Genomic DNA, 15,293 nt, shown 5'->3' with positions numbered 1-15,293 from the left:
CTTCTATTCAACACTGTACTAGAAATTTTAGAGAGGGCAATTAGGCAAGAAAAAGATATAAAAGACATTTAGACTAGAGAGAAGATGTGAAATTCTCTCTATTCACGGATGACATGGTGTTGTAAACAGAAGAGCCAAAGAATTCATCAGAAAGCAAAACAAAAACCAAAACCTTTTAGAGCTAATGAATGAGTGCAGTGAGCATGCAGGGCACAGGGTCGAAACACTAAAATCAGTTGTGTTTCTATAAACTAGCAACGAACAGCCATAAAGTAAGATAAAATGCAAAACAGATGAACAGACTTTAATTAACAGAATAAAAAAAGATGACTTGATATGGTTCTCGATTCCACATTGCAACTCACCTTTAATAAATGATCACTTGTCTAGTTCTAAAGTAGTATCAAAGAAAAGTATTTCTATCCCAACCCTTTCAACTACATAAATGTATGAGGCTGGATTTTCTTCATATCCTTTGATCAAAACAACATATTGCCCCAGAGGTGGATTTGAGAACCTAATTATTTACTTATCCAGACATTAAAGAGATTCATAAAAATAAAATACAATGCTACTCTTCTTTTTTTTTTTTTTTTAACTTTTTACTTCAAATTGTAGTATAGCCAATTAACAATACTGTGATAGATTCAGGTTTCAGCAGAGTTTTATTTTGTTTTTTAAACTGTTACCTCCTGGCTGTGCCATGTGTCATGTGGGACCTTAGTTCCCCAACTAGGGATCCAACCAGCACCCTCTACATTGGAGGCACGGAGTCTTAATTACTGAACAGCCACAGAATTTCCAAAATACAATGCTACCCTTCTTAACAGTTATTTGCTTTTGATAATAATTCTTTGCTACATTGACATGTAATGGGTTTATTATTGTCATTTTAAAATTAGTACATCTTATCAGTTTTAAGTTCTAATTTAGCAAACATCCACAGGCAAAATACACATAAAAGTTTTTTGCAATATTCAATGGTTTCAAGAATATAAAAATGTCCTAAGAGCAAAACTTTGAGAATAGTTACTTCAAACTTACATAAACATGTATTTTTCTCTTATATGTATAAAATAATTAATAATTAAATTTTAAATGAAAAGGGAACTATCTGGTAATCCAGGGGTTAGGACTCTGTGCCAATGCAGGGGTTGTGGGTTCAATCTCTGCTGAGGGAACTAAGATCCCTTAAGCTGCATAAGCATAGCCAAAAGAAAAAAAAAAAAAAAAACAGAAAAGAAAGAAAAAATAAATTATTAGAAGAAAATCTAGGAAACTACATATAAAATTTAGGGTTAATGGAAACCTTAATCAGGATAGAAAACCCAGAGGGTATCATATAAAAAGCTAAGATATTTAGCTTAAAAAATTTGGGGGAGGGGGGCTTCCCTGGTGGTACAGTGGATAAGAATCTACCTGCCAATGCAGGGGACACAGGTTTGAACCCTGGCTGGGGAAGATTCCACAAGCCATGGAGCAACTAAGTCCATGAACCACAAGCACTGAAGCCCTCGCACCGAGGGCCTGTGCCCCGCAACAAGAGAAGCCTCTGCAACAAAACACTGCAACTAGGGAAAGCCTGCAGGCAGCAATGAAGGCCCAGCACAACTAAAAATAGTAAACTCAATCATTAAAAGGTTTTTTTTAAGATTTATGACAAAAGAAGTTATAAAAATATGTCAAAAGGTAAAAGATATATTTTTAAATATTTGCAACTAAGGTGAAGAAGGATCAATATCTATAATATACAGAGAATCCATATGGTCTGACCTGGAAAGACAAATGCAATTTTAAAAATAGAGAAAGGACAGAAATGGAAAAATACAGCATAGCAAATCCAAATATCCACTCTGATAAACATAAAGACACTTAAACTCACTACTCATGGGGATGCAAAATTAAAATAATGAGATAGCTAGCACCTTACTGGAGAAGGCAACGGCAACCCACTCCAGTACTCTTGCCTGGAAAATCCCATGGACGGAGGACCTGGTAGGCTGCAGTCCATGGGGTCGATAAGTTGGACACGACTGAGCAACTTCACTTTCACTTTTCACTTTCATGCATTGGAGAAGGAAATGGCAACCCACTCCAGTGTTCTTGCCTGGAGAATCCCAGGAACGGGAGACCCCGGTGGGCTGCCATCTATGGGGTCTCACAGAGTCGGACACGACTGAAGCGACTTGGCAGTAGCAGCAGCAGCACCTTACCACCATTATCCTTTAAGTGTTAGTCCCTCAGTTTCCAGCTTTTTGGGAGCCTGTGGACTGTAGACTGCCAGGCTCCTCTGTTCATGGAGTTCTCCGGGCAAGAATACTGGAGTGAGTAGCCATTCCCTTCTCCAGGGGAATTTTCCCAACCCAGGGATTGAACCTGGGTCTCCTGCATTGCAGGCAGATTCTTAACCATCTAAGCCACCGGGCAAGCCACCATTAAATTATCAAAAATACAAAGAAAAGAGTCATGACACCTACCACTGGAGGGAGATGGAAGGAAAGCCTCCTCTCCTGCTCTGCTAGGGAAATCTGAATTGTTACAGCCTTTCTAAAAAGCTTCCCTGGTGGCTCAGACAGTAAAGAGTCTGTCTGCCATGCGGGAGACCCAGGTTTGATCCCTGGGTTGGGAAGATCCCCTGGAGAAGGAAATGGCAACCCACTCCAGTATTCTTGCCTGGAAAATCCCATGGATGGAGAAGCGTGGCATGCTACCGTCCATGGGGTTGCAAAGAGTCGGACACAACTGAGAGACTTCACTTTCTTTCTAAAAAGCAATTTAGAAAAATGTATTGCAATTAAAACACACATACACTTCAACCCAGCAAAAAAACTCATGTAAATAAAAAAGGATATATTTACAAAGATGTTAACTGAGGTATTGTTTGAAGTAGCAAGTACTGGGAAGACTGCACGAGTTCACAGCATTAAAAAGCATCAGTTGTGGTGCTGGCTGGCTTAGAGGGATTTCCAAAAGATATCAACAAGGGGAAAAGGCGACCCTGAGGATGTGTGTGTTTGTATTTCTGTGTTATCTCATTGTGTTAAACAAATACTGACAAAAACACACATGAACACGTGTACCTTTCTGTGTGCACTTTCTGTGTGTACCTTATAAGCAAAGTAGGGAAGCATATACACACACTAGGTGGTGAATATGGGTTTCATGGGGGTGTCGACGTGGGCTGGGGAGAGGCAAGGACAGAGCTCACGCTGTCTCCCCGGAAGATGGCTTTCCTATTTTCCTGACCACATCCTTCTCTTCAGCAACCCATTCCACCCACCCTTCACCCTCGGCGAGGCAAAGCCCTGTCAAGACAGTCACTTTCCACTTTTCTCTGAGTACTTAGAATTTCTGTAACACTTCCTGGTTCTACCACATTCATGAACCTATGAGTGCTTATTTATTTTATATTACTTGCTAACTGTTTATATATATAAATATATGTGTGTGTGTGTGTGTATATATATATATCTCTCACAGGAGACAAAATCTTGTAGTGGTTAACAGCATGGACTGTCAAGTCAAACCACCTGGGTTGATTCCTGGTTCTATCACTTAACTCATTAGCTGTGTGAACTGGGCAAGTGACATATTTTCTCTGTTTCCTCAAACGTGAAATGGAACAGTAACAGTACTTATCATGGGGTTGTGAGGAGTAAATGAGTGAATAGTGCCAAGACAGGTACCTGGGCCACTGGTGAGGATACACAAGCTATTACCAGGGTCGTTATTATCTCACCTATCTAGATTTTAGAATACACAGAAGAACTATACAACAAAGGTCTTAATGATTTGGATAACCATGATGTGGTCACTGACCTAGAGCCAGACATCCTGGAGTGTGATGTCAAGTGGGCCTTAGGAAGCATTGCTACAAACAAAGCTAGTAGAGGTGACGAAATTCCAGCTGAGCTATTTCAAATCCTAAAAGATGATGCTATGAAAGTGCTGCACTCAATATACCAGCAAATTTGGGAAACTCAGCAGTGGCCACAGGACTGGAAAAGGTGTTCATCCCAATCACAAAGAAAGGCAATGCCAAAGAATGTTCAAACTACCACACAACTGTGCTCATCTCACATGTTAGCAAGCTCATGCTCAAAATCCTTCAAGCCAGGCTTCAACAATACGTGAACCAAGAACTTCCAGATGTTCAAGCTGGATTTAGAGAAGGCAGAGGAACCAGAGATCAAATTGTCAACATCCGTTGCATCATCGAAAAAGCAAGAGAGTTCCAGCAAAACATCTACATCTGCTTCATTCACTATGCTAAAGCCTTTGACTGTGTGGATCACAACAAACTGTGGAAGATTCTTAAAGAGATGGGAATACCAGACCCACTTGACCTGCCTCCTGAGAAACCTGTATACAGGTCAAGAAGCAATAGTCAGTACTGGATATGGAACAATGAACTGGTTCAAAATTGCGAAAGGAGTATGTCAAGGCTGTATATTGTCATCCTGCTTATTTAACGTCTATGCAGAGTACGTCATGCAAAATGCATGGCTGGATGACTCATAAGCTGGAATCAAGATTGCTGGGAGAAATATTAACAACCTCAGACATGTTGATGATACCATTTAGATGATACCACTCTAAAAACAGAAAGTGAAGAGGAACTCAAGAGCCTCTTGATGAGGGTGAAAGAGCAGAGTGAAAAAGCTGGCTTAAAACTCCACATTCAAAAAACTAAGATCATGGCATCCGGTCCCATCACTTCATGGCAAACAGATGAGGGAAAAGTGGAAACAGTAAGAGATTTTATTTTCTTGGGCTCCAAAATCACTGTGGATAGTGACTGGAGCCACAAAATTAAAAAACATTTGCTCCTTGGAAGAAAAGCTATGACAAACCTAGTGAAAGTGAAAATGTTAATCTCCCATCCAAGTACTAACCAGGCACTCGTGACTGCTCAGCTTTTGAGATCAGACTCGACTGGGCATGTTCAGGGCAGTATGTACGGCCATCACTCTGTTGTGTTCCACTTTTGGGGACCCTGTGGACTGTGGCCTGCTTGGCTCCTCTGTCCATGGAATTCTCCAGGCAAGAATACTGGAATGGGTAGCCATTCTCCTTACTCGAGGGGATCGTCCTACCCAGGGGTCAAACCTGCAACTCCTGTATTGCAGGCAGATTCTTTACTGTTTGAGCCGCCAGGGATTTAGACAGCATATTAAAAGGCAGAGACATTACTTTGCCCACAAAGGTCTGTCTAGTCAAAGCTATGGTTTTTCCAGTAGTCATGTATGGATGTGAGAGTTGGACTGTGAAGAAGGGCAAGTGCCGAAGAACGGATGCTTTTGAACTGTGGTGCTGGAGAAGACTCTTCAGAGTTCCTTGGACAGCAGGTAGATCCAACCAGGAAATCAGTCCTGAATATTTATTGGAAGGACTAGATGCTGAAGCTGAAGCTCCAATACTTCGTCTACCTGCTGTGAAGAGCCAACTTACTGGAAAAGACCCTGGTACTGGGAAAGATTGAGGGCAGGAGGAGAAAGGGGTGACAGGGGATGAGATGGTTGGATGGCATCATCGACTCAATGGACATGAGTTTGAGCAAACTCTGGGAGATAGTGAAGGATAGGGAAGCCTGGTGTGCTGTAGTCCATGGGGTCACAAAGAGTCAGACACGACTGAGCACCTGAACAGCAACCATCTAGATTTCAAACTCTTGGAGGCATTTAAAACCAGAGATCCCCTTTTAAATTTCTTTTGGATCTTTTCCCCATGATTTCCTAGAATAATGTTATTTTAAGGCCCTGAAATATTAATATTTGTGGTATATATGTCTCTTTCAATTCTGGTTTCCTTGGGGTAAATGCCCAGCAGTGGGATTGCTGGCTCATAAGGTAGTTCTATTCCCAGTTTTTTAAGGAATCACCATACTGTTCTCAAGAATGGCTGTACCAGTGTGCATTTCCACCAACAGTGTAAGAGGGTTCCCTTTTCTCCACATCCTCTCCAGCATTTATTGTTTGTAGACTTTTGATGATGGCCATTCTGACCAGTGTGAGGAGATACCTCATTGTGGTTTTGATTTGCATTTCTCTGATAATGAGTGATGTTGAGCATCTTTTCATAGCCACAGTGGAGTATTACTCAGGTATGAAAAGGAACCCACAGGAGTCAGTCCTAGTGAGGCAAATGAATCTGGAGCCTGTTATACAGGGTGAAGTAATTCTTAAGGAGAAAGACAAACACTGTATATTAATGCATATATATTAACACATATATATGGAATTTAGAAAGACAGTACCGACGATCCTACATGCAGGGCAGCAAGGGAGACACAGATGTAGAAAACAGACTTTTGAACTCAGCAGGAGAAGGCGGGGTGGGATGATTTGAGAGAACAGCATTGAAACACGTACATTACCATATGTAAAATAAATGACCAGTGCAAGTTCAATGCATGAAGCAGGGCACCCAAAGCCAGTGCTCTGGGACAACCGGGAGGGATGAGGTGGGGTGGGGGGAGGTCAACATGGGGGGAACACATGTACACCTGCAGCTGACTCATGTTGATGTATGGCAAAAACCGTCACAATATTGCAGGTAATTATCCTCCAATTAAAATAAATAATTAAAAATGTTAATATTGGTGGGATAAAGAAGTTAATAGCTTTAAGACTTGAGACGCCTGTTGAGAAAGAAGCTGCTGAGCACATGACCGTCACTTTCATGGCAACCAGCAAGTAAATGTTCATGGGTGATCTAACCTGGCCTTTTAATCTATTTTGTTGAGAGGGAACAATATTTACCTTAAAATCAATCTTCTGGATTAGCACAGAAAGGCCTTTCATCTCCACTTGCAAAGCCAAGGAAGAGCTAGACACAAGGAACTCACCTCAAACTGTAAGAAAACCTGAGCCTTTTGTAGCAAGAATACTGGAATCAGGGCTCCTAATGGTTCATATGGGGCTGTCCTGGTGGCTCAGTGGTAAAGAACCTGCCTGCCAATGCAGGAGACCCGGGTTCAATCCCTGCGTCAGGAAGATCCCCTGGAGAAGGAAATGGCAAACCACTCCAGTATTCTTGCCTGGGAAATCCCATGGACAGAGGAGCCTGGCGGGCTATGGTCCACGGAGTCAAAAAAGAGTCCAACATGACTTAGCACCTAAACAACAACAAAGATTCACCCTCTGGGAACATATCATATATGTTTAACATAAAATAAATTGTATTAGATAATAACACATTTCTCTAGCACCAGGTGAAATACATCGGAATCCTTAAACAGCAGTTGTCATCTGTCCAGTCTCTTGTCTGCACTACTCAAGCTTATCTAGTGATAAGTTTTCTCCTCTGGAGCTTTAAATGGGCCAAGAAGAGTGTAGACAATTTTGAAAAAATGGAAACCCCTGTCCTTCTACGCCCTCCTCTCTCCTCTCGCTCTCTTGTTCAACCTTTTCCTCTCAAATGAATCCTTCCCAATGGCATTTTAACATGCTTGGATATCTCCCAAATGAAAACACAACAAAAATGCCCTGTTCAACCACCATCCAACTCTCTTCCCCTGCTCACAGCCCACTCAGTGGAAAGAGCTGTATTATTACTTATTAGCTCCATTCTCTCACGTCCCACTTGCTCCACAACTATTCAGTTTGGCTTTTGCCCCATTAAGTCTTCACAAATGCTCAGCAACTGACCTCTGTCCATTAACTCCAGGTGCCTTTTTCACTCCTCACCTCACGTGGTGAGCCTGCTCATCTGGGCCTCTCTTCTTTTCTCATCCACTTCCTCATCCCTGGCCCTCACCCGGGAAGCTTCTAGTGTCAACAAAGAGGGTGTAACTTCCACACCTTTCTGCTATGTGTATATACACAGATATATAATTCATCAGGATGTGTGTTTATAAGTTTGCTTTTCTGAAGTTGACTCAGACTCATACGTTACTTTGCAATTTCCGTTTTCCACTTGACGTTACAGCCTAGACAGTCTGTACTTTACTCAAGTTAAAAAACTTTTTATGTTACATACTTTTTATGTAAATGTATATATATTCAGACATAACTAAATAAGTGCTAATACACCAGGGCAAGTAATTATATTTTTAGAAATTAGAAAAAAACAGATTATGCACGTGAGGATCCTGGAGAGTCTCCAGCGGGGCAGACTAGTGGCCAAAGTCACAAGGGCACAGATTTCAGCTCAGTGTCAGACAAGGCAGCCATGATTCACCCCGGCCTTCAGACCCTCCTAGAGCCATTTCACCTTTAGAGGCCCTGGCAGCTAACTGAAAACAGTCTTCGTTATCTGTGTTTGGGGTTTAAATAATTTTGCCGTCTCCTTCAAAGTCATCACCTTGGGAAGTGACAGCCACATTGCAACAACAGTGTGACTTGCACAAATGCTTTTTGGAGATTTTTCTTTAGTCTAAGCACCCTTCACTTTCTCCCAACCACACACCCCAGTTAAAAAAATCACATCTGGCCATGGGGGAAGCTGAGTAAAATATAGACATGCTCATTCCTTGTCAGGTCGTCCTGGCTAATCCTCCACGGCGAGAGTCAGGACCAAGGGGGAGGAAAAGCCCAGAATATGCTGACTTGAGCTCATCACAAAGAGTCAAGTTTTGGCCCCAAATGGAGACAGGTCCTTTCTTTACAATTTTCCAACTAAACCCTTTCAAGGATCTTCTGAAAATTCTAGTTATCACAACAAATATTTTCACACCCTATCTTCTTTTTTTTCTATTAAAAAAAAGAAAGTTTATTTATGTGGCTGCAGCAGGTCTTAGTTGTGGCATGTGGGATCTAGTTCTCTGCCCAGGGATCAAACCTGGGGCCCCTGCATTGGGAGTGTGGAGTTTTGGCCACTGGACCATGAGGGAAGTCCCCATACACTATCTTCCTAAAATAAAAATCTGCACAGAATGGCAAAAAGTCCAGAAAGCTAAAAGATCTCTTTATTCTTTAATTTACAGTAGAGTACAACTGTAGTTCTATAGTTGTAGTCTGTATCACTTTTTAATTATAGTTATAGTCTACTAAAACTATAACTTAGCTATCATCTACTCTAACTTCCATGGGGAAATTCCAAAAGTTGAAATTCCACCATTAACAGAAGAGTCGAACCAAATCAAATTTCCCGTGCAGTACAAAAACAAAAGAGTTAATGGTAATAAAACAAAACGACCCCAAAGAGATAACAGGGGGAAGAAGACAGGTCTTTAAGGAAGCTTTATGTGGACAAAAAGTTACTGGAATGAAATAATTAAGATGTGAACTCAAAATATAAAATGGTGCTGAAGAGCCTGGCACACAGGTGGTGTCTTGTCACAGTGCTGAGAAGCCCCAGTGAGTCCGGGAGCTGAGTTCTCTCTGGGGTTGGCAAACAGTGGCCTGTGGGCTAAGGTGTCTGTTGTTGTAAGGCCAGTAAACTAAGAATGGTTTTCACATTTAAAAATATTTGAAAAAAATATCAATGACGCAAAACTCATATGAAATTCAAACTTTAGGACACATTGGAAAAAGATTCATGGGAACACAACCGCGTTCATGATTTTTTTACTGCCCGTGGCTACTTTGTGTTACAATGGTCCATCTGGGTGAATGAAACTGACTGTGTGGCCTGCAAAGCTAAAATATTCACAAGTTTCCTCTTTCTAGAAAAGGTCTGCTGATGCCTGTTCTAAACCAGATCTTACTGCGATCAACTCCGTGTGACCTGAGGCTGGCCTCCTGCCTTGTCTGGATGCACCTTTGAAAGGAAGGGGCCTGGAAAAGGTGCTGGCCCGGCCGCCAGAACTGCAGGGAGCAGGAGCACCCGCTGGCGCCACCTACAGCCCATTAGGAAAATGGCAGGCAGGAGGCTGGCTGCGGCGGGACACTCTCTCACAAGCCTGTCCCCATCTTTGGTGGAGCCGCCCTCTTAGGCTGAGGGCTCTTAAATGAACTCTCTCCCCCAACTAATGCCATCAATGAACAAAAACCTGGCCTTTACACACCTTTTAAACGGACAGCCCACAACTCCAAATAGTAATACATCTTCCAGCATTCACTTCAGGAGTAAATGTGCCCCACAAAATAGAAGAAATGCAGATCAGTTATTTCCACAGAGAACTTATTACCACATTTGGCTTTTTAGTTCCGAAGGAAAAATAATGAAAAAGCTCGTCATGTGAAAATCCATCTACAGCTCATGAGTCACCATTCTCACTCACACCACTTCACAAGGCACGCTCAGACCCCTGAACCTTCATGCTCTAAAAAACAGGTGAGCAGACCTCACCGCTGAGGAAACCCACAACTAAGGAATGCAAATGACTGGGCCAAGTGGTTTGTCTGCCGGCTCTGAACCAGTTCTCCCTGGGAGCCTCCAGGGCCAAGGTTCCCACCCTTGAGGGAGACAGGGCAGACTCTTGCCCCTTCAGAGCGAAAAACCTGGCTCAAGACCTGTCATCTTTCAACCTCCCACCAACCCCAGTGCTGTAGAGCATGGCATCTCCATGTTGAATGCAGCGAACTCACCAAGGCTAGTCTCCAAACACGCCACCCTCGCGTCCTCCCACCCTGCCCGTCGTGTGGATGGGGTCTAACTTCTGCCCCCCGTGTGAGCTGGTCGTCCTGCGCCCGGAGCAGCAGTGATGTTCTGAGACTGCTGAGCCCACACGAGGGCTGGAAGCTTCCACTTTTTTCCCCTTGGAGCCCAGTCTCCAACCAGTATGGAAGTCCAGGCTGGACAACTGAGGGATTAGAGGCCACATGGAGAGGGAATGTGGAGGACACGATGCCAGCTTGGACATGGAAAACAACTACCAGACACCCCAAGAGAGACCACCCCGCTGAGCTCCAGCTGATCCACAGAGTCATGAGAAGTAACATAGCAGGGACTGAAATCTCCATTTCAAGGCTAAGAAGAGAGTTGGCCCAAGCTTTCTATGTGGTGTGAAGAGCCTCCAACTTACTTCATCATCTTCATCTTCATCATCATCAGATTCAAGAACACCATCCAGCAGCTCTTCTACAAAGGAAAAAAAGTCAATGAATAACTATAACCACACTTGGGAGCCTGGGTCAACAAAATCCTTCAACTACTGCTGCTGCCGCTAAGTCACTTCAGTCATGTCCGACTCTGTGCGACCCCATGGATGGCAGCCCATCAGGCTCCGCCGTCCCTGGGATTCTCCAGGCAAGAACACTGGAGTGGGTTGCCATTTCCTTCCAGGGATGTGAAAATACCCTTCTGAGAGTTACTGTTGTTTTAGTCTCTCGGTCATGTCTGACACTTTTGTGATCCCATGAACTGTAGCCCACCAGACTCCTCTGTCCATGGGATTTCCCAGGCAAGGATACTGGAGTGGGTAGGCATTTCCTACTCCAGGGGATCTTCCCGATCCTGGGATCAAACCCCAATCTCCTGTATCGCAGGTGGATTCTTTACCACTGAGCCACCTGGGAAGCCCCTGTTGAGAGTTCAGTTCAGTTCAGTCGCTGAGTCGTGTCCGACTCTTTGTGACCCCATGAATTGCAGCACGCCAGGCCTCCCTGTCCATCACTAACTCCCGGAGTTCACTCAAACTCACGTCCATTGAGTTGGTGATACCATCCAGCCATTTTATCCTCTGTTGTCCCCTTCTCCTCCTGCCCCCAATCCCTCCCAGCATCAGAGTCTTTTCCAATGAGTCAACTCCTCGCATGAGGTGGCCAAAGTCCTGGAGTTTCAGCTTTAGCATCATTCCTTCCAAAGAACACCCAGGATTGATCTCCTTTAGAATAGACTGGTTGGATCTCCTTGCAGTCCTAGGGACTCTCAAGAGTCTATTCTAACACCACAGTTCAAAAGCATCAATTCTTCGGCACTCAGCTTTCTTGACAGTCCAACTCTCACATCCATACATGACCACTGGAAAAACCATAGCCTTGACTAGACGGACCTTTGTTGGCAAAGTAATGTCTCTGCTTTTGAATATACTATCTAGGTTGGTCATAACTTTTCTTCCAAGGAGTAAGTGTCTTTTAATTTCATGGCTGCAATCACCATCTGCAGTGATTTTGGAGCCCCCCAAAATAAAGTCTGACACTGTGTCCACTGTTTCCCCATCTATTTCCCATGAGGTGATGGGACCAGATGCCATGATCTTTGTTTTCTGAATGTTGAGCTTTAAGACAACTTTTTCACTCTCCTCTTTCACTTTCATCAAGAGGCTTTTTAGTTCTTCATTTTCTGCCATAAGGGTGGTATCATCTGCATATCTGAGGTTATTGATATTTCTCCCAGCAATCTTGATTCCAGCTTGTGCTTCTTCCAGTCCAGCGTTTCTCAAGATGTACTCTGCATATAAGTTAAATAAGCAGGGTGACAATATACAGCCCTGACGTACTCCTTTTCCTATTTGGAACCAGTCTCTTGTTCCATGTCCAGTTCTAACTATTGCTTCCTGACCTGCATATAAGTTTCTCAAGAGGCAGGTCAGGTGGTCTGGTACTCCCATCTCTTTCAGAATTTTCCATAGTTTATTGTGATCCACAGTCAAAGGCTTTGGCATAGTCAATAAAGCAGAAATAGATGTTTTTCTGGAACTCTCTTGCTTTTTCCATGATCCAGTGGATGTTGGCAATTTGATCTCTGGTTCCTCTGCCTTTTCTAAAACCAGCTTGAACATCAGGGAGTTCACGGTTCACATATTGCTGAAGCCTGGCTTGGAGAATTTTGAGCATTACTTTACTAGCATGTGAGATGAGTGCAATTGTGCGGTAGTTTGAGCATTCTTTGGCATTGCCTTTCTTTGGGATTGGAATGAAAACTGACCTTTTTCAGTCCTGTGGCCACTGCTGACTTTTCCAAATTTGCTGGCATACTGAGTGCAGCACTTTCACAGCATCATCTTTCAGGATTTGAAATAGCTCAACTGGAATTCCATCACCTCCCCTAGCTTTGTTCATAGTGATGCTTTCCAAGGCCCACTTGACTTCACATTCCCGGATGTCTGGCTCTAGGTGAGTGATCACACTGTTGTGATTACCTGGGTCCTGAAGATCTTTTTTGTACAGTTCTTCTGTGTATTCTTGCCACCTCTTCTTAATATCTTCTGCTTCTGTTAGGTCCATACCATTTCTGTCCTTTATCATGCTCATCTTTGCCTGAAATGTTCCCTTGGTATGTCAAGATCTCTAGTCTTTCCCATTCTGTTGTTTTCCTCTATTTCTTCGCATTGATCACTGAGGAAGGCTTTCTTATCTCTTCTTGCTATTCTTTGGAACTCTGCATTCAGATGCTTATATCTTTCCTTTTCTCCTTTGCTTTTCGCCTCTCTTCTTTTCACAGCTATTTGTAAGGCCTCCCCAGACAGCCATTTTGCTTTTTTGCATTTCTTTTCCATGGGGATGGTCTTGATCCCTGTCTCCTGTACAATGTCAGGAACGTCAGTCTATAATTCATCAGGCACTCTATCAGATCTAGTTAAATCTATTTCTCACTTCCACTGTATAATCATAAGGGATTTCATTATGGCCATACCTGAATGGTCTAGTGGTTTTCCCTACTTTCTTCAGTTTAAGTCTGAATTTGGCAATAGGAAGTTCATGATCTGAGCCACAGTCAGCTCTGGGTCTTGTTTTTGTTGACTCTATAGAGCTTCTCCATCTTTGGCTGCAAAGAATATAATCAGTCTGATTTTGGTGTTGACCATCTAGTGATGTCCATGTGTAGAGTCTTCTTTTGTGTTGTTGGAAGAGGGTGTTTGCTATGACCAGTACGTTCTCTTGGCAAAACTCTATTAGCCTTTGCCCTGCTTCATTCCATATTCCAAGGCCAAACTTGCCTGTTACTTCAGGTGTTTCTTGACTTCCTACTTTTGCATTCCAGTCCCCTATGATGAAAAGGATATCTTATTTGGGTATTAGTTCTAAAATGTCTTGTAGGTCTTCATAGAACCATTCAACTTCAGCTTCTTCAGTGTTACTGGTTGGGGCATAGACTTGGATTACCGTGATATTGAATGGTTTGCCTTGGAAATGAACAGAGATCATCCTGTCATTTTTGAGATTGCATCCAAGTACTGCATTTTGGATTCTTTTGTTGACCATGATGGCTACTCCATTTCTTCTAGGGGATTCCTGCCCGCAGTCATAGATATAATGGTCATCTGAGTTAAATTCACCCATTCCAGTCCATTTTAGTTTGCTGATTCCTAGAATGTCGACGTTCACTTTTGCCATCTCCTGTTTGACCACTTCCGATTTGCCTTGATTCATGGACCTGACATTCCAGGTTTCTATGCAATATTGCTCTTTACAGCATCAGACCTTGCTTCTATCACCAGTTACATCCACAGCTGGGTATTGTTTTTGCTTTGGCTTCATCCCTTCATTCTTTCTGGAGTTATTTCTCCACTGATCTCCAGTAGCATACTGGGCATCTCCCGACCTGGGGAGTTCCTCTTTCATATCCTATCATTTTGCCTTTTCCTACTGTTCATGGGCTTCTCAAGGCAAGAACTGTTCCTGGTACCATTTCAGCATAGTTTGATATCATGCTAAGCAATTGTAAATATCTCTCTCTATTTTTGACAAAACACATTAGTTGTGGCATGAGAAAAATTAAAGCCAACATATAATTTGAGAGTAATTTAGGAGAAAGAAAGTAGACTAGTATCAATATTATTGCTAAGTATTATTCTAGATGGTGTCACACATGCAATTTGACTTAATCTTCAGTAGAGTTTGTTGACTTTTATCCCTGTTTTATAGCATAGAGCAAACAGAGGCATGGAGCATAAAAGACACATTATGGTCACATTCCCAGTAAGTGAGAGTTGAGATTCAAACTACATCTATTTGTAAATCCCACCATTTTCCACAGAGGGTAGGCTAGTGGTCATGGCAGGCTGAGCTCCTGAAGGCTCCTGTGGTTCACTGTTGTTGTTTATTGACTAAGTCATGTTCGACTCTTTGCAACCCCCTGGGCTGCAGCCCACTATGCTCCTCTGTTCATGGGATTCTCCAGGCAAGAATACTGGAGGGGGTTGCCATTTTCTTCTCCAGGGGATCTTCCCAAACCAGGGATCGAACTTGCGTCACCTGTATTGCAGGTGGATTCTTTACGCTGAGCCACCAGGGAAGCCCTGCTATTAATTTCCCCTTGAGGATGAAGCCTGGACCGGATGAAAACTCTCTAGCTCTCCGTCCTCTAGGTTTCAGCACAATGCTTATAGATTCATTCTGACTTGATGCCTATGACACATATCCTAAGGTATTTGTGTGCGTGTTTCTGATCCTCCACCCAAACGTTCAATTATTTTTCTAATTCGGGTATAAAGCAGCAGACTCCTGGGTAATCCTCTCTGGGGT

General features: G+C 42.9%; 1 protein-coding gene across 1 annotated transcript in view; it reads right to left on the bottom strand.

The window, feature by feature from the left end:
- Positions 1-15,293, bottom strand: part of ARMC9 (armadillo repeat containing 9) — a 179,343-nt gene that overhangs the window by 75,805 nt on the left and 88,245 nt on the right. Inside the window, exon 18 of the mRNA XM_052664338.1 lies at positions 10,910-10,965. Within this exon, the coding sequence (XP_052520298.1) occupies positions 10,910-10,965 (56 nt within the window). The remainder of the gene's footprint in view (positions 1-10,909; positions 10,966-15,293) is intronic.

The sequence above is a fragment of the Budorcas taxicolor genome, chromosome 2, assembly GCF_023091745.1.
Source record: "Budorcas taxicolor isolate Tak-1 chromosome 2, Takin1.1, whole genome shotgun sequence".
NCBI lineage: Eukaryota > Metazoa > Chordata > Mammalia > Artiodactyla > Bovidae > Budorcas > Budorcas taxicolor.
The sequence above is the reverse complement of the archived record's forward strand: the minus strand, read 5'-3'. Positions and strand labels throughout refer to the sequence as shown.